This window comes from Gracilinanus agilis, chromosome 2, assembly GCF_016433145.1.
Source record: "Gracilinanus agilis isolate LMUSP501 chromosome 2, AgileGrace, whole genome shotgun sequence".
Lineage (NCBI taxonomy): Eukaryota > Metazoa > Chordata > Mammalia > Didelphimorphia > Didelphidae > Gracilinanus > Gracilinanus agilis.
The window spans coordinates 504,650,581-504,675,678 of record NC_058131.1 but is presented as its reverse complement, the minus strand read 5'-3'; the positions used below and the strand labels follow the sequence as shown (position 1 = coordinate 504,675,678).

The 25,098-nt window shown below is 34.7% G+C and overlaps 1 protein-coding gene across 8 annotated transcripts in view; it reads left to right on the top strand.

Moving 5' to 3' along the window:
• RPS6KA5 (ribosomal protein S6 kinase A5) overlaps nt 1-25,098 on the top strand; it is a 180,502-nt gene that overhangs the window by 79,711 nt on the left and 75,693 nt on the right. For 7 of the 8 annotated variants that reach the window (XM_044665019.1, XM_044665018.1, XM_044665020.1 and 4 more), the window contains 2 exons: nt 2,877-3,095; nt 24,615-24,730. In XM_044665019.1, coding sequence (XP_044520954.1) covers nt 2,877-3,095; nt 24,615-24,730 — 335 coding nt within the window. The remainder of the gene's footprint in view (nt 1-2,876; nt 3,096-24,614; nt 24,731-25,098) is intronic. The other variant, XM_044665021.1, reaches the window with a different exon arrangement.

The window sequence follows — 25,098 nt, the reverse complement described above, 5'->3', positions numbered from 1 at the left end:
TACCAGCTTCTAGTCTTATTTATTAATTCAATAGTTCTTTTACTTTCGATTTTATTAATTTCTCCCTTAATTTTTAGTATTTCTAATTTAGTTTTCATCTGGGGGTTTTTTATTTGTTCGCTTTCTAATTAAACATTAGATGGAAGGTATGGAAGAACACATTACAGAATCTGAGTTGGAAGTGAGCTCAGGAGTCACTAAGGCTAGTAAGTACCGAAAAAGGAATCTCATCTATCACATTCTAGACAAGTGGTCCAATGGTCTTTGTTGCTTGAATATCTCCAGTGCTGCGGGACCTACTAACTTTTGTTAGTCTATTCCTCTTTTGGGCAGATGTAATTGTTATTTGTCCCTTTACAACTTTTTTCCATTTTTCCTAGTTCTCCCCTTTTAGGCTACATTGAGTAAATCTCTTCCATGCAAAAGCCCTTCATACATTTGAAGATAGCTGTCATGTCCCCCATAATTCTCCCTTGTCCTAGCTAAATATCCCTAGTTCTTTAATTTTTCATTTCCTCTTCTACTAACTTGTAGACTTTGCTGTCTGTGCTTGTAGAGGAAGAAATCATTGAACCATAGTCCTCTATAAATATTTTAATCTGCAAAAGATTTTCTCCTTATATGTTACTTTAAAAATTTTTTTTAAAAACCTTATCTTTTATCTCAAAACAATGTATTGGTTCTAAGGCAGAAGAGCAGTAAGGGCTAGGCAATGGGAGTCGAGTGACTTGCCCAGGGTCACAGATCTAGGAAGTGTCTTGAGGCCAGATTTGAACCTAGGACTTCTATCTGTAGGCCTGGTTCTTAGTCCACTGAGCCACCTAGCTGGCCACTATATGTTACTTTTAAACACTATTATTATGGTAACAAAACCACTGATGTTTCTGATTTTAGTTTCACTAGGAAATGTAGTTTGAATTTAAATTTTGAACAAAAAGAAAAATTGCTACTTTGAATTTCAATGTTCCTTTATATCTCATTCTCTATTTAATTCTGTCCAAATAAGTGGAAGAGTCAGCCAGTGACAGGCATTTATTCCTTTTTTTTTTTTGGAAAATTAAGTTTTTCATAAATATAATTTCCACCAACAAAGACAAATAAACAAATAAGTAATAAAATTTTTCATAACACAATTAGTCTATAATAAGGAAAACCAAGTTAACAGTATATAAAAAATTAATTTGCTCTGTGTTCCATTATAAATCATTTTCTGAAGTTCTTATTGTGTTTTTTAGTCACTGTGTATGTTGTTCTGGTTCTTCTGGTCTTGTTGTCTATTACTTCATATTTCTTTGTATGTATATCCGTTAGATCTCAGGTAAATATAAGGAACTTGAAAGAAACAGCACTACCAGCATTGAGTCATAATACATTTAGGGCTTATTATAATAGTAACTAAAAAAATGTGGTAGAGAAATGAATATATCCTTTAGAATTTGATATTAGCTTATAATGGGTAGAAAAATTAAACTATCAGATCAGTTATAACCTGTTTCATATTTATTATTGCAATTCTAAATTGCTCTTCTGATTATTTGAACATATATTCAATCATATCATGGTTTATTCTTAATTCCATTTTTTACACTGTGGGATAATATATTTTTCAGATTTTTTTTCTCTCCAGTTAGAGTTGAGATATCAATTTTTATTGTAGGTTTTCATGTTTCCAGCCCACTTTTAACTTTTAATGTTTCAACTTATAATTGTTCTATTTACAAACCAGTAATAATAATTCAGCCAAATAAGTAGCCAGCCTTTCATTAGCTTTTTGCAAATTTTTCTATTTCTCAGAATATTCCCAGTATATCATTTATATTTATTTTGACAAATTGCAGCAGATCCTTAGCATTCATAAAAGAAATAGCTTAGTAAGTACTTGAAGACAGGAGTTCCACAAAAATTATACCAATACTGATAATAAAAGGGAAAAAAGATATAGTGGAATGGAATGTGTATATATTTCCAATTCCTCCTCTTCTTCTGCCCTTCTCCTCCTCATGAAAGAGGAAAAAGGTTGTTTAGATATATAAGATCCTGAACTAAGTGGTTTACTGGTTTCTAGGCTATTTCTCATATTTTTAAATAAGGTATAAATAGTATTTGACAACATTTCCAGTGTATATTCTAGGCAAAAGTGCAAAATAGGCAAAATTTGTCTTTGTGGACTTCCAAAATCCCTTTCTTAATTCTTCTACTTATTTATTTTTCCTTATCCCCAGCCACTGCTTGTTCACAGAATCCTTTAGTTGTCCAAAGTACTCCACCTTACATCCATTCTCCTGTCTTCTCTAACAGATTGCTCCCTCTATTATGCCCCCACTCTCACCAGTCTTCAATCTTATTACCTTGTCTACTAGTCGTTTGCCTACTACCTACAAACACACCCATATCTCTCCAATCCTCAAAAATACCTTTACTTGATTCATTTGTCTTGCTAGCTATCATCCAATTGTCTTTTGTGAATAAAGTTCAGAAGCCTATATATTACACTTCTCTGTAATTTACTGATGATAACGGATAGCTATCTTGAGATTTTCTGTCAGTCTAAAATGTCCAAGTTCCAGGAATAAATTGTGGTTAGACTCTGACTGTTTTCCTCCAGCTAAAAATAATTGAAACAAGAATAACAAAACAGAAGAGTGCTGACATAACTCTCTTTTTCAACTATGGTTAAATGTGTAAACACTGAAAATTATAGTTAGAAATAGATGTTATCGAACTGAAGGAACTTATAAAAGAACCTTGTTCCAAAAAAATTTGTAGTTAATTTTCCTATATATCTTCAAAGAATGTATGCAATTATGACTTTTCTCAGCAATTGATTGTGAATGTGTTTAATTTTTATTTTCATTTTACCCTTTCCTTGATTTCAGCCTATGGAAAAGTATTCTTAGTCCGTAAAATAAGTGGTCATGATGCTGGAAAGCTGTATGCTATGAAGGTTCTGAAGAAAGCAACAATCGTTCAGAAAGCCAAGACAGCAGAGCACACCAAGACAGAGCGGCAAGTACTAGAGCACATTAGGCTGTCACCCTTTCTGGTTACACTGCATTATGCTTTCCAGACAGAGACGAAGCTGCATCTCATTCTTGGTGAGTGTTTGCTGTCTCAACTTTCCAATGAAAACAACACTTTATTCTTCTCCGAGAACACTTTAGGTTTTTAGTGTCATGGGGTAAGTGTAAAGTAACTTTATACTTATGAATTGAAGTAATATTTTGATCTTTTATCATTCTCGTCTTTTTGATGAGCATTTAAATTATAACTCTTCACAAGATTTTGGATATATGACACCCTGATCTGAAAGAATGCATAACAAAATTCTATAGTGATTTATTGACCTTAAGAAATAATAGAATATGTCTAGGCATGTTAAAAAGGCATTTTAAAAGGCAGCAAAGGAAAAAAATTGAGAGGAAGAGTAAGATTACTGATAAAAGGCAACATGGTATAATGGATAAAAAGTTGGCCTCAAAGCCAGGAAGATCTAGAGTCTAGTCTTGCCTCTGATATATACTGCCTATGACTTGGACAAATCATTTAACCTCTCAGTGTACTAGACAACTCTGTAAGATTATAAATTTCAGAAAATATGCTAACTTGCATTGATAAAAGGAATTTCCTTACGTGGAAGTTCTCCATACCAATGAAATCACAGGTCTAATGACTGACCTTCCTTTCCTTCTTCCTTGATCTCCTTCCTCTAGGATGCAGCTTCTGATCACTAGTCAAAAAATGATTATTTAGATGGTTTGTTAGCATCCAATATTTTAATTATCTGGAAGAAACATTATAGATTGCCACTGAACTCACTTCTGTCAGGGAAAACTAGTGGCTCAGTGGATAGAGAACCAGGCCTCGCAATGGGAGATCCTGAATTCAGATTTGACCTCAGACAAATTTTTAGCTGTGTAACCCTGAGCAAGTCACTTAAACTCCCATTGTCTAGCCTTTATCAATCTGCTTTGGAACTGATACTTAGTATCAATTCTAAGACAGAAGGTAAGTGTTGTTTGTTTTGTTTTTTTTAAAGACTCATTTTGCCACTTCATAGTTTTGGATGATCTTAGGCAAACAGAACCATGGTTTTAAAATTTATGAAATAGGACAAATATTATTTATTCTCACAAGTTTTTCTATTGCCAAGTGAGATATTAATGTTAAAAACTGTATGTCATTAAATAAATGCCAACAATTATTGTTATGATAATTATTATGAATTATTAAAGATACGTATACCTTTGTCTGTGGCTGTTGACAGGCCTATATTAGAATATAGAGTAGCAAATAGTCTTTAAGCTTTTATTCCTATAGTACATATGTAGTTGTAATAAATAAGATTAATCATGAAGGTTTTATATTAGATTTATAAGTATTTATTAGTAAAGAGAAAGAAGAAGGTTCCCAGCCTAACTGCCCAAAGTCTCCAGCCATATCACTGCCTTGTCAGGTCCTAGATTTCCAACCAATTCTGGCCCATTTTACAAGCAGGCAGCAAGGCAGCCCAACTAACCACATGATCTGGCTATACAAATTAAAGTTAGCCAAGGAGCAGGCTTGAGTTCAGGAAGGGATCAGAGCCAAAGAGCCTGAGTTCCCTGATTCCAGCTGGCATGGTCCCGGCTGGCCCCAGTGGTATGCTGACTCCGTGCTGTGTCACTTACCAGTGATGGCTTATATATAGATAAGCCCCTAGACTGCTCACCTTCAAGAGAGCTTCTTCCACAAGCAAAACAATGGCAGGGCTCTCCCTGCTTCATAAGTTGACTTTTTTAAAGCTTAGTCTAAACCCTTTCTTTAAGATTTTCTAATTGGCCAGGATTTCACTCCAGGCCTCAGAGGTCACATCTCTTGACTTCCACTGGTCAGGAATCTCACCTGCCACACTGACAAATTAAAGTACATGACTCTGTGGTGAGTCTCCCCAGTATTAAGGACCCCTAAATATTTAATCTACACAGTACATTCTACCTAACCTAACTGGAGAGTCCAGCAGAAATATGTATTAATTTTTCAATAGGTCTCATAGATTTTGCTGATAAAATGTAGTATTGAGTTCTTATTATCAGTTACAGTCACTAGAACAAGTAATTGGAAACAACATTGTTATCTAATTTTAAAAATTATAAAAATATAGTTAAGGTCATCAAACCACCTTTCCCTGAACTGTCATTTCTGATTATAACTGATAATGTCAGTCCAAAATATAGTTTTGTTTGCTTTTAGCAAGAGACATGTGAGGGCATGGATTTATTAACAAAGGGAAAATTCATAGAATCCAGCAACAGTCAGTTGATAAATTTTGACATCTGTTCCTAGAGACTTCGCTTCCTCTCTCTGAAAAAGCTTTATATCAAGGGTATCCCACTTCATCCTATTCTCTTTAATCTTGCCATCTGATCTCTGCCTTCTTTTCACCACACAGACATATAAACAATCCTTTACTCTTACTGAAGTAAATATCTTATAGAATCCTTTGCTGAATTTCGATAGATTATAGTTAAAAGTATAGTTCAGCTGTTACTGATTCTAAGAAATGAAAGTCTTATTTCATATTGATTGTGAAATTTTAGTGCTATTAGAAATCTTCTTGATAAACTTCTCATTTTACAGATGAGAAGACTAAGACCTTGAAAATTAAAATGATTTTCCTAAATTCACAGAGCTAATCATATCAGAATGAGGACTAAAATTGAATATTCTTGATTCTTAGTCCAGTAATCTTTCTAATGTGATTCAGTTTGACCTGGGCAAAAATCACTTCATTCTTGTGCTTTAGTTTCCCCATACATTAGCACAAGTAGAAAGAATCATAAGTAATATCTGTAACAGTATTAAGTCTGCAAAGATATATATCAAGAATAAAATATATACATGATAGATACAACGACACAGGGAATTTTATTCACTAATCCTCTGAGTAACAACAGCAACAAGGAATAAAACAGGAAGATGTATTTGCCAATAATGGTATTGAGGATGTGCTACCTCAAAGTTCAAATGGAATTCCTTCACATGAAAAGAGGTTTTTAGATGCTCCAGACTAAAGATGACATTGTTTTCCTTGCACTGAACTCTGGTATACTCCAAGGCCGCCTCAGGAAATTCCATGGTCATTCAGAAGAGGTTACATTGGCAAATCCACATAGGAAAAACCAAATGAATAAAGAATGCATGTTATAAAGATTCAATTGCGTTGTCAATCCACTGATCTAATTCATTAGTACATGTATCTTTGACAGGATAATGAGCTGAGACTAGAATTGAAAAGGACCAGGAGGAACTACCAAATTGCATTTTCCATGATCCTAAACTATTCTATACAGCAAAACCCCTTTTTTAAACTTCACTTGGTTGTGAGTTGCATGATATTATAATTTCTGAAGACTCAAAAGTACAGATGACCCAAAGGGCAATGAAAAGACACATGGTACATTTGAGCTGGCAGCATTATGTCACTGGAAATGATTTTCACTAAAGAATAGCATTAAAGAGACATTATCAGCAATATACATGCCCATTAATTGGGGAATGATTGAATAAATTGTGGTATATGAATGTAATGGAATATTATTGTGCTGCAAAAAAATAAAGAAATTGGGGATTTCAAAGAGACATAGACTTTAATAACCTGATGCGTAGTGAAGTGAGCAAAACCAGGTAACATAATTATTATAGATATGAGCAATGAAGAAGACCTGCATAAAGTTATGAAAAATTAAATAAGCAGGACAATTTGTACAACAAAAATAACAACACTAAAACAATTTTGAAAGCTATTAATAAATTAAATAGTCATTATTCCAGAAAAATCAATGTTGAAGTATGCTTCTCCACCCCTTGGCAGAGGAGTAGATTCAAAATGCAGAATGAGACACATATCTACATTTGGGTATCTGTCGCTCTATCTCTACATATATATAATTCCTACTAAATTCATTTCCTTTTTACTTTTTTTAAAACTAGTTTGGCAAGTGGGTTGCTAAGAAAATAAAACACTAAGCTCAAGAGTCAGAAAGACCTTTTACAAATGAGGAAAATTAGGAAGACATGAGTGAAGTGACTTGCCCAGTGTCACACAACTAACTAGTTCGAGATTGATTCTGAACTGTCTTCCTGGCTGCAGACCTAGTGCCCTACTCACTGAGCTACCTTTCTGTCAAACTAGTTATTAATTTTTTAAAAAAGGAAAAAGCAACTGAATTTAGTGGGAATTTTATCATGTTTGTGATCATCCTGTTTTCCTAGATTTAAAAAAGTTTTCCTTGCCCTTAGTTTCCCAGAACTGCACACTCGAGAGTGCGCACACACACACACACACATGTGCACACACACAAATACACACAGACTTATCCCCATATAGTTTCAAAGGGCACATTTTGTAAATATGGTGCTTTGCTGCTTTTTCTTTTCTTTTTTTTTAATTTGTGTATGTGTCTGTGTGTTTGTTCATGAGTGTGTGTATGCAAAGTTACCATTCATCGTTCTTAGGATGAAATCAAGTTCAGAGATTTAAGAGAGAGGAAATTTCTCCAGAAATTGGGAAAGCAGAATTATAGCACAAGTGATTTTTGTGACCAAATTTATTTGTATAAAAATGCTAAAATCCACATTAGTTCAGTGGTCCTACATAAGTATAGTTATTTTTTTTAATCACTAAAAGTGCTGACTTTTATTGTATGTGCCAGGGTTTCCAGCCCTAATTTACATTAGTAGCATTCCTAAACTATGGAGCTCCAAAGGATCCTTTGGTTTGAGTGGTGAATTTTGGACATTTTTGAGTTTTTTACAGGAAGAGAATTATCCTGATTGTGACTTTTTTCTCTCAAGAAAGAAATAGTGAAATAAATAAATATACATATTTCTATTTTCTTATGCTTGTTTAATGACACAAGATGATATTTATCAGAAATAAAAGAAACCTTAGCTTTTCTGACTGGTCCCTAAAACAGAAATATGATGTTTTTTCTGCAAATGAGGTTTCCATTTTTTCACTTGAATCGTTGCTACAATATAATAGGACTATCAATTTTCCTTTATTCTTACCATATTAACACCTCATAATCATAAATTTCCACACATTTCAACTATATTTTTCTATGTGTGTGTGCATAAGATATTTTCTTTTGCATTTTTCTTGAAAATCCTGGATTTCACACAGTGGAGACAGATCTTTTATAGCCTTTTCTACAACTGTTGATTGCTACAACAAAAATTACATATAAACACTCTGATCTAATTCTAATGCTGAATTGTTCACTTCAATTGTCAAGTGGGAGGGAATTCCACATGGAAGTGACTTATGTTAGGAATTTTTCTTTTTAGTATTCTTTGTTCTTTGTTAGTGGTGATTGTCTCAAAATAGGAGGAAAAAGAAGACTAACTGTCAGATTAATCAGTGGAATTCAACATGCTAAAGAAGCAAATCACAAAGGCACTTATAAAGGTAATGCCAATGAGTAGTCTCAGTAATGAATGCCACCCCAGCCTTTTAGAAAGTTCAGTTATGAGTCATCTTCTCGATGTGAGTTAAAAAGCAAGTAAGTTTTAAAACATTAAAGCCTCATTTGCTAGTAGTAATTTAAATTAAATCATTATAATATTGAAGACACTTGCTGAGATCATTGCTGTGTTATAAAAATTCATGATGCTTTGCAGGAGGTAATATCTCAAAACAAAGGAGACCAGTGCCTACAGATAGTATTTTGAGATCACAGTACTAATAAATAACACATATAATACCTGTCTTTCTTTGGTACCTCTGAAGTATTTTTACAAGGTGACTATTAGAAAGATGGGCTTAAGATGGCATGGTATTAAACAATGTCTCCATCAGGTAAATAGGGCATCATGAAAAAAGGTACTAAATTTCAGGAGAAGAAAACAAGAGAACAATAAAAAGATTTAGGTGTATGAGAAGGAGGAGAAGTGTAGGTGGAAATAAAAGAAATTGGTGGGTGCTGAAATATGTAAGACATTTCTGAAGGAAGAGAGAAAATTTATACTTTGTCCTTTTTCTGCTGATCTTTATTACTCTTCTACCCAAAAGAGACTTCACAGAATCACAAAATGTTAGAGCTATAAGGGACCTTAGATATTGTATGGTCCAGGAAACTGATGCCAAGAAAGGTGAAATAAGATATGTTTAAAGTCACAAAAGTAGCAAGTTTAGACTCAGTTTTCTAATTCCAGTCCCAGTTGTTGGTTTTTTCCTTTTTTTTTTTTTTCTGCTATGTTATTATGCCACTGTCTTGGTCAAAAGGCAATGAAAGATATGGGAATTTTTAGCAATTAGGAATCTGGAAGAGGTCTTACTGAAAGGAAAATTCTGAAAAATTAGTCAATTAGTTGCAATAAAAAAAGTCAAAAGAGGCAGTGAGCCAGCCTTTAAGTGGAAAAGACCTAAACTCAAGTCCCATTTCTGACACATACTGGCTGTATGAACTCAGGTAAATCTGTGCAACAATTGCTTATCTGAATTGGTAGAAAAAGCTCCCCCACCAGGAATTCTATATGTCTTTTAAATCATGGCTGTAAAGCAGACTTAAAACAAAGCCAAGTTCTTAGAAACTATTTCCTAAACAAACAAACAAATAAATAAATAGAAAGACGGGTCAGGGAGAGAGAGTGAAAGAATCCTTAACTTGCCTGTGGTTGTATTATAGCAATAGGAAGGTCAAATGTTGAACCATTTTCTTTTGATTAAGCTGGAGCTATATTATCTAGCTAATAAGAAGTCTATTTACTTAAACATCCATGAAAACCAATAAATCGAACCAAAAAAACATTTATTCAGGCCTTCCCATGAACCAGGTCTTGTGTTGGTTGCTAAAAAAAAAAAAAAAAAAAAGTGCGATCTTCCTAATGCATGGGTCTGACCATATTAGTTATCTATTTGAAAACCTTCAGGGACTTCCTAGCTTTTCTAAGACAAATCAGACTCCTTAATATGGCTTCTTCACAATTTGATACCCTTCTGTTTCCTGCTGTTTAATTTTATTCCCTTCGCTCATTACTATTCTTTAGCCAAGCTGTATTGATATCTGATTCCTGATTCCATTTTAACCTCTCCTACTTCTGTATATTTTTGTTTATACTCTACCATATCTGGAATATAATCCTTCCATATCTGTTGTAATTCTTCTCTTCCTTCAAGCTCCATCTTGGGTACCACTGCCTCCATGTAGATTTCCTTGATTCTCATACCACCTACCCCTCCTGTCCCTTGTAGAGCATGATCTCTTACTTCTTAAATTCTTAAAGCACTTTGCTAGATACCTCTTTTGTCCTTATCTTATATCTACATTATACTTTGTTATCATTCTTATCTTATTTTGTATCACTTAGTTTGTAAGCTATTTGAAGGAAAGGAACTGTTTTTGATCTTTGTGTGATCAGCACCTTCCTGGCATAGTCCTTACTTGGCAGTACCATGTTTGAATTGAACCAACTGAATGAGAAAGACACATCCTTAAAGATCTCTTGGGGCCTTCTATTGTATACTCTTTGTACAAATTAACCTACAAGAAATAATTCCTCTAATTGTCAGTGATGTTCTAGGGTGATGATGTTCTAGGGCAACCTTTTAGAGATGGAATGCCTGGCCCCACCCCTGACCTTATTCCCTGCTGCCACCCCCTTACCCCAGACAGGGAAGGGAGGAAGCACTTCCATTGAGCTGCTGGACAGGGTGGAGGCGAGGGGGGGGTGCACTAAGAGGCGCCTGTGGAGATGGGGAGGAGAATGGCCCAAATGTTCTGCTCCCCTCCAGCTCTGCTCTCTAGCTATGTGCCACATTGTGAGCTTTGCTCCCTTCAAACCGAGCTTCTCTCCAACCCCACAACGGGAATCACCTTCACCATAGACTCAACAGGCTGCTATCTGTGCTGCCCCCTCATGCAACATATGAATTTCCCACTCCCCCACCTCTTACCCGAGACAGGGGAAGAAGAAGTGATCTATTGGCTGCTGGGCAGAGGGATAGGTCATTTGAGAAATGTCCTTGAGCACATGGAGAGTGGAAGGGGAATAGCTCCTCCCTAGTCCCTCTGGCTTTCTAGTAATGAACTCTGGTGGGCAACTTAAGGTGCCTTTTGGGCATGTGTGCCATAAGTTATGGGTTATAGGGTTTACTGTAAAAGATATGGGCACCAGGGATGTTTAAATATAATATAAAATGGTTGTGGGTACACACACTGGGTTGAAGAAGAGACAGGACCAGGATAGGGAGACCAGAGTACACAGCTGAGCTGCTGCTACCTGACAAAAAATGGCTGTTGGCCAACTGTCACCATTAGGCCAGAATCTTTGAAACCAGTAGGCAAGGCAAAAGTTTTAAACAGTTTTAATTATGTTCAACTAAAGTAAAGGTCGGATAGGGAATTCTACACTAAAACCTAATGGGCAAAACCACTGGGCAAGGGGAGGACTTGTCTACACTAACTCTAATACTAATTGACCTAGGCCAGGCTGGGCATAAAGGAGCTGTTCTGTATTCTCTGGGGGGCTGCTTCAAACCTGGTTCCAGCCAGGTTTGACCAGCACAGCTAAAAGGGCATGTGGGTGGCTTTGAGGGTTTCTCACGGTAATCCACAGATGATCTCAGGATGCCAAAAGCCAAGGTGGTCCAAGGTACCCAAGTAGAGCGAGTGTGCTTGAGATGCTGTCCACCAAATCCCAAACTCCTGCTCCACCTGGTGCTGCTCTGTAGTTCTTGTCCCCTTGCTAGATGCCACCACCACACAGGATCCCAGGGAAATCAGGATGCAGGGTGTCCTTAACTCTGAGATCTCCCAGGGCTAGCAGCAGTTTGAGCCAACCACTAATGGAGTCTCTCCCAGAGCACAAGCCCCAACTTCCTGCTCCTTCATTCCATCTTGGAATGCTCCAGCCCTTCCTGCTAGGTCCCACCTTAATACTTAATTAATTACCAACTAATCTTCCTCACAACAGTTACCAAACAGTATCTCCGGTGTATTTCAGTTTCTCCATTATTTAATAAAAACAAACCTTAGAGAAGAGCATAGAAATACTGTGAAAAGTAGAAACAATTAAATTCCTACAACATGAAAGTAGCATGGAAATAATGACGAGTTTATTTTTGTTTAGGTTTATTAATTTTATAGTAAAACTACTAAGACATGGAGAGGTTCAGATTTGTATCAGGAGAGTATGTGGATACATACCTTTGTGAACTAACAAATCTTTTTAAAATATTGCCCTCTAAAACTAACCACATTCAGAGGAAGAACTGTGGGAAGAGAAACACAGAAGAAAAACAACTGCTTGAACACATGGGCTGATGGGGATATTATTGGGGATGTAGACACTAAACGATAATTCTAGTCCAACTATCAGTAATATGGAATTAGGTCTCGATCAGTGATACATGTAAAACTCAGTGGAATTGTGTGTTGGCTAAAGGGGGTTAGGGAGGTTTGGGGGAGAGGGAAAGAACATGAAATATGGAACTAGGGGAAAATATTCAAAATAAAAATTAAATATTGCCCTCTAATTATGCATAGCATAAATTTTTAAAAAGACACAACTGATACTTTAAAAGATTTTAAGAGGGTAGTATGGGCCTATAATTGTATCAGGAATGCTAAAGTATAAAATTAGTAAGGCCAGCAAGAAATATTAAGGATGATGCAAAATATTTTTTTAGTTTTGTTTGAAGAAAAATGAAAATCATATTAGGGAGAGGACCACCACTTGGGAAGGATAGAATGTTAATAACTGACAACAGAGAGAAAGAAGGTAGAGTTGCTTAATTCTTCTTTTGCTTGTTTTCTCTACCGAGGAGAATGATTATTGCACTGGAAATGACAACAGAAATGGCTTACAGATAATTCATATTATCTAGAGCTATAAGGTTCCCTTGGTGCCATCTAGTCTAGTCTCTCATTTTATAGACAAGGAAACTGAGGCTCAGGGAAATTAAATAATTTCCTCAATGTTACAAATCAGTCAACTAGTATTAAGTAGCTACTCTGTGCCAGGTGTTAGATAGTAGAGATATAAGTAAAAGGAATTAAACAATACCCACTCTTTAAGACCAAAGACAGCATGTATCAAAAGTAGGATTTGAAAACTATGTAACTCTAAGCCAAATACCAAGATAAGTAAAGAAATATGAGAGCACCTAGTTGTCCTTGATTTTTTTCAAGTCACCTGTCCCAGATGAACCACTTACTAAAGTGCTGAAGGAACTGTCAGATATATTTGGTAAACCAGAACTTCAGAGCTTGTGGAAAAAAGGTTTGTCTTATGTTTGCGGAAGGACATATATTCCACTTTGAAAAAAAGGAGAGAAAAGAACCTGCAATGAACCTACTGGTCATTGAGCTTGATTTAGATTCCAGGGAAATTCTAGAAAACATCATTAAAAATTGTTGGTGAATATTCAGAAAAGGAAGTAGGGGCAAAGAGCCAGCATGATTTCATCAATATCAGTATAGAGATCCTGCTCTATAACCAGAGACTAATCTGAGTGGCCTAGGGTGGTCATCAGATGCAAAGAATGAAACAGATTGGAAGCACGGCTTGTTAGCTCATAGTACTTCAAGATATACTGAAGTCGCCACTTTATTATAAAGGAAATTAAAGATCCCCTTCCCCCAAAAGCCAAGAAAGTTTCCCATAGTTACAGAGAGCAGGATTTTTACTATAATCAAAACAAAAACCTTAGAAGCCTCCAGGTGTAGATAAAAAACCTATGCTAAACTATCAACTATATGTGTTATCTTTAAGTGGAGTCTGGGACATCTCGTTAGGCCGGAAAGCCCCTGAAATTCTCAGCCTTGATGGTATTAAACAATTTTTTTGAGCATCATTCCTTTACTTTAATTCTGGGCAAAATGCCCTGCCAAGGGTTGGACCTTGGCCGTACCAGCCATCTGTGTTCTCGGTCAAAGGGGAATAGAGTTAGCCCCCCTCCTGCTGGAGTGCTGAGAGCCCAAAGCTTTTTCAATAAGACTGTAATGCATTTTGAAGGAAGGTGAGAATTATGAAAGGAATCAAAAGAGCAATCTCAGATTTTTATCTTAGATATCTCACTCCGGTTTCTCGACCCGAAAGGGAGAAAAACCAATACATGGATCTGCCGGTCTGTATTGATCTTTTGAGGGGGTCCAGATAAAAATATCTACTTGATATTCTAATTTCTCTTAATAGCTCCTGACATATCAGAGTTCACTTAATTCTTTTCTTTTTTTAAATAAGGCTGCTAAATTAATAGATAAGGACAGTTCTCTAGTTTACCTAGTTTTTAGCATCACATTTGATTCAGTATTTTATTCTGTTCTTCAAGCAAAAGAACTTAAAAATGATTTTTTAAAAGAGTACTAGACTGATATGGAGCCAAGGTCGAGGAGGAGGAGTTAAAAATATAGCCAAGCCATGTCCCACAACTTCTCCAGAAAGAGATAAGAAAATGCACTAGACCATGATGGCAAATCTGTGGCACAGGTGCCAAAGATGGCACTCAGAGCTTTCTCTGTGGGCACTCGCCCACCCTTCTCCCCCACCCCCTCATTACTAGAAAGGCAGAGAGAATTGGGCGGAGCTTCTCCCTTCCCCCTCCCCACCATGCCTGATGATGTTGTTTCACATCCCCCATCCCTCTGCCCAGCAGTCACTGGGAGCACACAGGAGGTAAGGTGGGCAGCTCAGAGGCAGCAGAGCTAGAGGGGAGAAGAGTACTCAGACTATTCCCCTCCCCCTCTCTACACTTGCTAAGGACATTCCTCACTTCACCCACCCCTCTGCCCAGCAGCCCAATGGGAGCTCTTTCTCCCTCCCCTATGTGGGGTAAGGTGGGGCTGGACACATACCCAGCATGTGGTGGGAGGGCATGGCACATGGTCACAGAGGGGAGGCTGGCACTCCATCTCCAAAAAGTTCGCCATCACTGATCTGTTGCCTTCTGAAAGAAGATAAATTTCTTATTTTATAAATATAAAAATATTTTATAAACATAAAAATTCCAAGAAGCATCATAAACTACTTTTAGACCAAAGAGAAAAAAAATTCTTGTAAACTGCCAAAAAGAAAGAATTCAAGTACCAAAGAGCTGTAGTCATTATCACACGTGATCTAGTAACTACCACTTAAAAGAATGAAGTGTTTGGAATACAGTATTCCAGAAGGCAAAAGATATATGTTTGCAACCAAGAATAATTTGCCCAGCAAAATTAAATATAATTTTATAGGGTAAAAATGGAATTTTAATGAAATAAAGAACTTCCTAGCATTCCTGATAAAAAGTCCAGAGCTGAGTAGAAACTTTGAACTATATAAAAGAAATATAAAAAAGTAACCAAGACTGAGCACTCATAAGGAACTAAATAAAATAAACAAGAATATTTACATTTTACTACAGGAAGATGATACTTTTGTCTCTTCAGAAGCTTTTCATTATCAGGGGTTATAGAGGGAGACCAATCAGAAAAAGTTGATTAGGTATGTTTATTTTTGTTTTATGTTTTAATAATCTTAGAAAAATAGAAAATGGGAGGTGAAAAGGAATACAGTGGGAGAAGGAAGAAAGATGGAGAGCATAGTTATCTCTCATAAATTGAGGTGCCAAAATAGAAAACTAAAAAACAAGGATGGTAGATGGAGGAATCACAACACTTAAACCCAACTCACATATGAACTGGTCAAAATAGTGAAAAATACACCACATGCACATGCACACACACATATACACACAGAATTAGATATAGAAACAAAATTAGCAGCAGGAGTATAAGGGAGAAGGGTGAATAAGAATGTAAGAAGAGGGGCAGCTGGGTAGCTCAGTGGATTGAGAGCCAGGCCTAGAGACAGGTTCAAATCCGGCCTCAAACACGTCCCAGCTGTGTGACCCTGGGCAAGTCATTTGACCCCCATTGCCTACCCTTACCAATCTTCCACCTATAAGTCAATGCACAGAAGTAAAGGGTTTAAAATTTAAAAAAAAAAAATGTAAGAAGGATCTAGTATAAAAGAAAAGAAATAGACTAAGAACCTGAAATTGGATTCTAAACAAGTGAAAAAGAAAAAAACAGAAGAGCTTAAGCAAATTACATAAAAACAAGCACTTGGTGCTAAGCACTGACATTTCTCACTACCTCTTTATAAAGAAGGGGCAGGCCTACCTGGTTTCAAATCTGGCCTCTGACACTGGTTTAGCTGTTTGATCCTAGGCGAATCACTTAACCCCAATTGTTCTTCTACTTTGTAACCAATACTTAGTATCTATTTTAAGACAGAAAGTAAGGGCTTTTTAAAAAAAGTATATGTACCACATGGCCTAGAATCTGAATACTTAAAAGAAAAGTTAAATTAGTTACAGCTAGAAATAGGTAGCAAAACTATAATAGTGGGGAAATTCAATTTAGACTTCTCAGAACCTAACCAAAAACAAACAAGGCATTGGCCTGAATAGAATTTTAGAAAAATTAATTATGATAGAAATTATTGAATGAGAGTAGAAAGGAATATGTATATTTTTCAGCTATGTGTGGCGATATAAAAAAACTGACTATATACTAGTGCATAAAAATACTTCACAAACAATTACAAGAAAACAGATATATTAAACACCATATTTTACCAATCATAATAAAAAAATTATTTTCAAGGTCAGGGCTGCTGAAGAAACAATTAAAAATTAATAGAGATGAAATAACCTAATCCTAAAGAATAAGTGTGCAATAGGACAACTCATAGAAACAAGTGATAACTTATTAAAGATAGTGACAACAATAAGGCAACATACCTCGATTTTTGGCATATAGGCAAAACAGTTTCATGGAGAAAATTCACAGCTCTAAACACTTTTATCAATAAAAGAAAATAAATCAACAAATTAGGTCTGTAACAAAAAATATCAGGAAACCAACAAATTAGAAATCTCTAATTAAACACCAAAGTAGATATCCTGAAAACTGAGCAGAGATGAACAAAATTGAAAGCAAAAAAAGGAAGCTTTTTTTTTAAAAGATGAAAGCAAAGTGATAAAAGATTAGCTAATTTGAATTTTTTAAATAACCAGTGAGCAAGATGAAATCACAGGAATACCAAAAAAAATAAAAAGAATAATCTTAACATATTATGGACAGTTATATGCTAACAAAACTAAGAACACAAATATAATTACTTAAAAAAATATAAAATAACCAAACTATCAGAAGACAAATAGAGATTTAAAAAAAAGAAAAGAAAGAATTCTATCAAATTAAAAAATAATTAGTACTTATATGTAATAAATTATTCTCAAAAATTAAAAAAGAAAGCACTCTGTAAGAATCCTTTTATGAGACAAATATAGTCATAATACCTAAACCAGAGAAAGAAAACACAGAAAAGAAAATTGTAGGCCAATATTATTAATGGACATTGAATCAACATTTTTTTAAACTCTTAGTTTCCATCTTAGAATCAAGACTGTGTATTGATTTCAAGGTAGAAGAGTGATAAGGCCTAGACAATAAGGGTTAAATGACTTGCCTCCAGTCACATAGCTAGGAAGTGTCTGAGGCCATATTTTAGCCCAACACCATCATCCCTGGGCCTGGCTCTCAATCCACTGAACTACTGGGCTGCCCTTTTTGACTCAACATTTTTAAACAAAATTTTGTCAAATAGACTTCAGGAATTTATCTAAGAAATCATTCATTATGGCAAGTAGGATAGTTCAACATTGGTAAAACAATCAACATAATCATATTAAAAACCAAAGCAACCAAAACCACATAACCATCAATAAATGCAGGGGGAGGAAAAAACTTTTAAAAAATACAACACTCTTTTGTGCTAAAAAAAAAAATCCTGTAAGTACTAGCATGGAAGAATATTTTAAAATATCCAAAAACATATCTCTAAAAAAAAGTGTGTGTGTGTGCAAAATGAAAATAAAGTGTTATATGTAATGGAGAGACACTGGAATCCTTTTCATTAAATACAGGAGTAAAGCAAAAATGCCCACTTTCCCCACTTTTTTTAATATTGTTCTGGAAATGCTAGCCACAGCAGTAAGTAAGACAAGAGAAAAAATTAAAACAATAAATACAGGTACCAAGACAAAATTATCTCTATTTACTTATATTATTGTTTACTTGGAAATATCTTTGGAATTAGTAAAAATACTAATAGGTTCAGCCAAGTTGTAGTATACAAAATAAATCTTCAAAAACTAGCCACATTTCTATATGATAATAACAAAGCACAAGAAGCAATAATAGAAACTGAAATCTCATTCCAAATAACTATAATTGCATAAAATGTCTAAGCATCAACTTGTAAAAATTCAATTACAAATTGCTTCTTAAAGAAATAAAGAACTTAAATAACTAGAGGAATAATCAATGCTCATGGCGAGGCCATGCCATGCCATGCTATGGTAAAAAAAAAAAGATAATACTGCGAAAATTAGTTTATATTTTTAGTACTCTGTTAATGAAATTACCATAAGGATATTTTCTAGAACTTGAAAAATGAATAACAAAATTCATTTGGAAAAATGAAAGATCTATGCTATCTAGGAAATGATGAAAAGAAATAGGATCAAAAAGAGAAAAGCACTCAGACAAACTCTAATATAAAACAGCAGTCATCAAAATTATCTAGTATTGGTTAAAAAATGGAGATCAGGGAAAGAAACTAAATAAGGTAGAATCAGAAACAAAACTCAAAAACCCATTGTCTGATAAAGTAGAAAACTTAAATTACCTAGGGAAAAAAGTATTTATTTGATAAAAATAATGCTATGAAAACTTGAAAGAAGACTGACAGAAATTGAGCTGATTGTCAGTTACACTATATTCCACCATATTTTCTAAATAAATATGTGGCCTTAATATTAAAGGTAATAATTTTTAAATAGAAAAGAAATCATAAACCTCTTACAGATATGGGTAGGGGATGCATTCTTAACCAAACAAGAGAGAGGTGATTATAAAAGATAAAATAGTTTAAGTTCAATTGTTTGAAACTGGAAGAAATTAAGCAAGAGGATTTTTTTAAAGTTGTTTTTATGAATGAAACCATGCTAGAGGAAAAAATTAGGGGGAAAAGAGAACTATGGAAGAAAGAATTGAAAAAAGGATTAACAGATTGGCATAAGATGTATTAAACCTTATTTAAACAATAGACTCTTTGAAAATTAGAATGAACCAAATAGAAGCCAATGACTCCATGAGACAACAAGAAATATTAAAGTAAAAAAGGACTGAATGAATAGAAGAAAATTTAAGTTATAGCACAAACCACTAACCTAGAAAACAGATGAAAGAAAGGTAATTTAAGAATCATTGTATTACCTAAAAGCTATGACCAATTAAGTAACCTAAACATCCTATTTCAATAAATATTAAAAGAAGACTACCTAGATTTTTTAAAACTTTAAGACAAAGTGAAAATAGAAATAATATGCCAGTCACCTCCTGAAACAAATACACTTTCAGCAGAAAGACACATAGAGGTCAATTGAGGAAGCCGAATTAAAATTATGTTTTAGCTAAATCTAAAAAAGTAGGCATTACACTCATGATTTTGATAGTAAAATTTATCTCAAGTATTCATAGATCCCCAACATGTCTAAAACAGTCATTATCTTTTCCCTTAAACTCACCTGTTTTTAAAATTACTCATTCCTCTTGAGAGTATCATCCTCATCTTTCCAGTTATCTTGGCTTGCCATCTTAGATCCATCCTTAACTCTTCTTCCCTCTTCCTCAACTCTGCTATATCCAGTTAGTTCTCTAATGTTATCATTCTTTTTTTAAAGCCCTTACCTTCTATCTTATTAAAGGATAGAAAAGTGGTAGGGACTAAGTAATTGGTAAGTGACTTGCCCAGGGCCAAACAGCTAGGAAGTATCTGAGGTCAGATCTGAACCCAGATTCTCCTGACCAGGCGATCTATCCACTGCCCTAGGTTGTCAGATTCTTGTACACACGCTAAATACTCTTGAATCAGTCCTCTTTTTCCCACTTAAACCTGCTCGCTTAACACTTTACAACTAGACTATTTTAACAGATTCTTAATTGCTCTCCCTTTTTCCATATTCTTTTTTCACTAATCAACTTCTTACACAATTTCCAAAATAATCTTCCTAAGAAAAAAGTCTCACTATCCATGAAGAACTTTCTTTTTTTCTTTTTCAGGCTAAAATACAAATCACACAGCCTCACCTTAAACCTTTTCACATTGTGACAACCATTCACCTACCTTTCTATTCTTACTACATATAACTCCCCTTCATATTCTCTAACGTCCAACCAAAATAGCCTACCTGCTCCTCTGAACATCCTCTTCTCTGGCTCACTAAATACTTAAGTTTTCTTCAAGATCAACTTAAAGTCTACCTCTTAGTGAAGCCTTTTCTAATACCCATAGTTGTTTGTTTTTTTTCTCTTCATATTTTCTTTTATTGCCTCAATATATGTTTTGTCTCACAGTAGAATGTAATCTTGAAGGTAAGGACTCTTTTTTTTATGTTGTCTTTATATTTGCTACCATGGAGCACAATGCCTTGCACAAAGGAGACACTAAATAATTATTAATATTAATTTAAGAGACAAACAAGCTCCATTATGCTTAAAAGCCACACATATAATTTCATTTGCACCAAATGGCATTTTGTTGTTATTATTCAGCCATTCAGGTGTGTCTTACTCTTTGTGACCTCATGAACTATAATAGCATGTCAGATCCTTGTATCTTTGGAAGTCTGTCCAAACTCATGTTTATTGCTTCCATGGCGCTATCCATTTCATCTTCTGCCATCCCATTCTCCTTTTGCCTTCAGTCTTATAAGGGACTCTTCTAATATAAGTCCTGTCGGCTTATTATGTATCCAACATATTTAAGCTTCAGCTTTAGTATTTGTCCTTCCAAAGAATAGTCTGAATTAATTTCTTTAAGAATTGGCTGATTTGATCTCCTCACTATCTATGGGACTCTCAAAAGTCTTCCTTAGCACCACAATTCAGAAGTAGTGATTCTGTGATGTTCAGTCCAACTGTCACAGTCATACATAATTACTGGAAAAAACATAGTTTTATGGATCTTTGTGAGCAAGGTAATACCTCTTATTTTTAGTATGCTGTTTAGATTTGCCATAGCTTTCCCTTCTAAGTAGCAAACATCTTTTAATTTTATGACTGCAGAACAATTACTACAGGTGATAAACGTAGTTCTTTCAGAATTTGACCAGTCAGGTAAGGAAGAAGGAAATTATGGATCTGAATAGAACTTTGAAAAAAAAAACTAGATTTTGTAAATGTATGCCAGTTAATGAATAGCATCACAAATCAAAGAAGCAAAAATATTTAAACATATTCTTTTCTAGATATGACAAGAAATTTATAAATAATAGAATGAACATAAACAAAATATATAGATCTCCATAAGTGACAGAATAATGATATCCCTTAAGTAAGAAATTAGGTCAAAGAACAAATCTTTGAAACAATTAATTAGAGGGAAACAATTAAGAGTGAGATAGCATACTAAAATTTTTGTTATTCAAACAATATAATCTCTAAAGGAAAATCAATATCTGTTAATTCCAAATATTTGTTTTAGTTGAAGTGTTATTTTTGTAAAAAAACTTATACCAAAAAATTTAGAGAAAGAGATTATTTAGCTTGTAATCCTTCAATCAAGCATAAAAGTCTAAATTTTTAAAAATCAGAAAAAAATAAAATTGAAAACAAAAAGAATTTATCTGAATGAAATAAAGAACTGAGTTATTTTAAGACTAAAAAATCAGTAAAATATTAGATAATTTGATTCCCCTGAAAAGAGAGAGGAAAGGCAAAATTACCATTACTTAAAATAAGAAGTAGGCATTCATTTCAAAGAGAGAGGAAATAAAAGAAATAGGTGAAAATCACCATGCCCAATTATGTGGCAACAGTACTGAAATTTTAAATAAAATAGATGACCATCTACAAAATATAAAGTAATTTCCAAGAGTAATCTAAAAGCAAAGAATAAAACCCTAGTCCATATTGTTCTCCTAGTAAACTTATTACTAAGGAAAAATCCTGGCAAACATTCAGAAACAAGACATTCAGTGCTTCATAGCATTTTCTGGAAGACCTGGCTCTAATCTTACCTCTATCATTGACACTTTGTTGGACAAGTTATTCCAACTCTAGGTGTCCAATTTGTTTGTTTTTCTGTAAAACACTAAAAACATGTTGATCTTTAAGTTCTCTTTTAGTTCTGAAATCTTATATTCTAATCTTTATTCAGAATGCGAATGCATATATCATACTAGATCACGTAGGAGAAACATTTTTAGAATTTTCAGAAAAGCTTTCTAACTACTTACATGTTGATGACTATTTTCTAACTAGACTTTTTTTTAGGAAAAATTCAATTGTATATCAGTATTCCAAATATTTGTTTTAGTTGAAGTGTTATTTTAAAAAGAAATTTTTACCAAAGTAATGTTAGGGCATTGCAAGTTTGGGGATATGTTCTAATCACCAACGGTCCATTTTGGATGCCAGTTATTCAAAAGCATCGAATTTTTTTAGATGTGTAGAAGGCTTGAGGTACTTGAGGTTGTGCTTGTTCTGGACTGTGCATTGGAGGAAACTCCTTCCATTGATGTAGACTTAAAACTGTTTGAAAATTTATACAGATGCCCAGTACTCTGAGAGAGTAGACTAGGACAGAGGGCTTGTTTATTTCAGCATCAGCACTTGAACCTAGGCCTTCAGAAATCTAAGGATAATTGCTGGATTCACTATGTCTGGCAGAAAGTTATGGGAGAATAAATGTGTTTTGTAAACAGAGTTTACTCCATTTTTAAGAGCAAGCTAGCTACATGCTTTGTTTCTTTTTACTTTAGTATATATGTGAGAAGGGCATTACTGTGTGTATGTGGAGGGCATTGAGTAGAGGGAAGAAGATGCTTTTTCTTTATTTCATTTTTCACCTCAAGGTGTGACCCAAGGGAAGTGTATAGATGAAACCAAATCTGCCAGTGTCAGGTGCACTACCACTCAACATAGACTGACTCTCTCTCTCTCTCTCTCTCTCTCTCTCTCTCTCTCTCTCTCACACACACACACACACACACACACACACACACACACACACACACACACACACTTTTTGGGGGGAAGGAGAGAAGGTTGTATAAATACATGTACTTAATTTCTTCTATGGAATACAGAGTCACAGTTTTGTGTGCTTACACATGCACATATATAATTTATTCCCTTAAAAAAGTCTTTAAAATCTTAAAACTGACTAAAACTTTGGAAACACTGTGTATGTATTCGTGGTAACTAACAAATGCACACACACACACACACTCACTCTCTGCTGAGAATGTTTTACTGAGGTGTGATAGCTATTCATGTTACAGCTTCTTAGAGCCATAAGTAAGAGATTGATGAAAGGCGGACACCAAAAGTAGATGAGCAGCCCTAAAAAGAGCTTAGCAAGCCCTCAGACCAGAGGTGCTAGTGTCCCCTGAATACCACATACACCCCAGTGTGGCTATCACTTAAGAAGAGACAGGCCTGTTTATCAGAGTTGTAACGATATTTTACACTAAGTCTTTTGTGTATTAACTACAATGAATTTTTATGTCCTTTTTGGAAATAATTTATAAATGTGAGTTCATGGGGTTTTTTGTTTGTTTCCTGGACCTCATTGAAAGAACTCCCTTTGTCATTACACGTTGACACCTTCTTTCAAAGTATGGTTATCTGTGGTTCAAAGATTGCATGATTTGTCCAGGGTCACATAACCAATATGTATCAGAGATGGGGCTCAAGTCAGAATCTTTCTGACTCTAAGGCTAGCTTACTATCCATTACAGCAGACTGTTATTCATAAAAAGTCACTATATGACATATAGTATTGATTGGTGTATAGGTAATTCTTTTTATTTTAAACCCTTACCTTTCATCTTGGAATCAATACTGTATATTGGTTCCAAGACAGAAGAGAAGAGCAGTAAGGGCTAGGCAATGGGGGTTAAGTGACTTGCCCAGGGTCACACAGCTAGGAAGTGTCTGAGTCCAGATTTGAACCTAGGACCTCCCCATCTCTAGGCCTGGCTCTCAATCCACTGAGCCACCCAGCTGCCCCATGTATGGGTAATTCTTGTCAAAACTTCCTGTTTAATCTAAGTTATTCAGATTTACTTAGTTATATGTGAGTGTGCTTACAGCATGCTAGTTCGAAATGTAAAAAAAAGAACCAAAGTGTAAAAATTATTGTTGTTTAGTGTTTTTCAGTCATGTCCAACTCTTCATGACCTCATTTTGTGTTTTCTTGGCAAAAAGATACTAGAGTAGTTTGCTATCTTCGGCTTGTTTTACAAATGAAGAAACAAAGACAAACACAGTTAAGTGACTTGCCCAGGGTTACATAAGTGTCTGAAGTCAAATTGAACTCAGGAAGATGAGTTTTCCTGATTCCAGGTCCAGAATTCTAATCTACTGTACCCACATAGCTCCCTAAAATGTAAAAATAAACAAGTACAACCTCTGCTTTGTCCTTAATCAAGAGCAACAATAACAAAAAAGAAATATTCCCTTTACTTTTTGAAGACATATCAAAGAACAAAAAACCATATATTTTGTTTTTAGATTACATAAATGGTGGTGAGCTTTTTACTCACCTTTCTCAAAGGGAACGTTTCACAGAAAATGAAGTACAGATATACATTGGGGAAATTGTGCTTGCCCTTGAACACCTTCATAAGGTAAGCTTCTTAATGTCACTAGCTTCTTTTTCAGAGTAACCCTTATTTTATTTCCATATTTTAATTTAATGCATGATTTAGTTGAGCATATTTCTTTACTGTATTACTGGTTTGATTCATTGGAAATATATGGTTTTTTCCATTCTCTTTCCTGCTATATTGCCTGTTACCAAACTAAAAGATAGATTCTTAGAAACTTTTCTGTTCTACTAAGGAGTTGGAAATAATGCTTTATTAAATTCTGACCCACCCACCCCAATCCCCATTGAAAAGAATAACACTATAGTTTTAATTTTCCAGTAAAGAACACAAATTTAGCATAGAAAGCATCCTATTTAATATGGAACCATAATTCCCATCATATATTT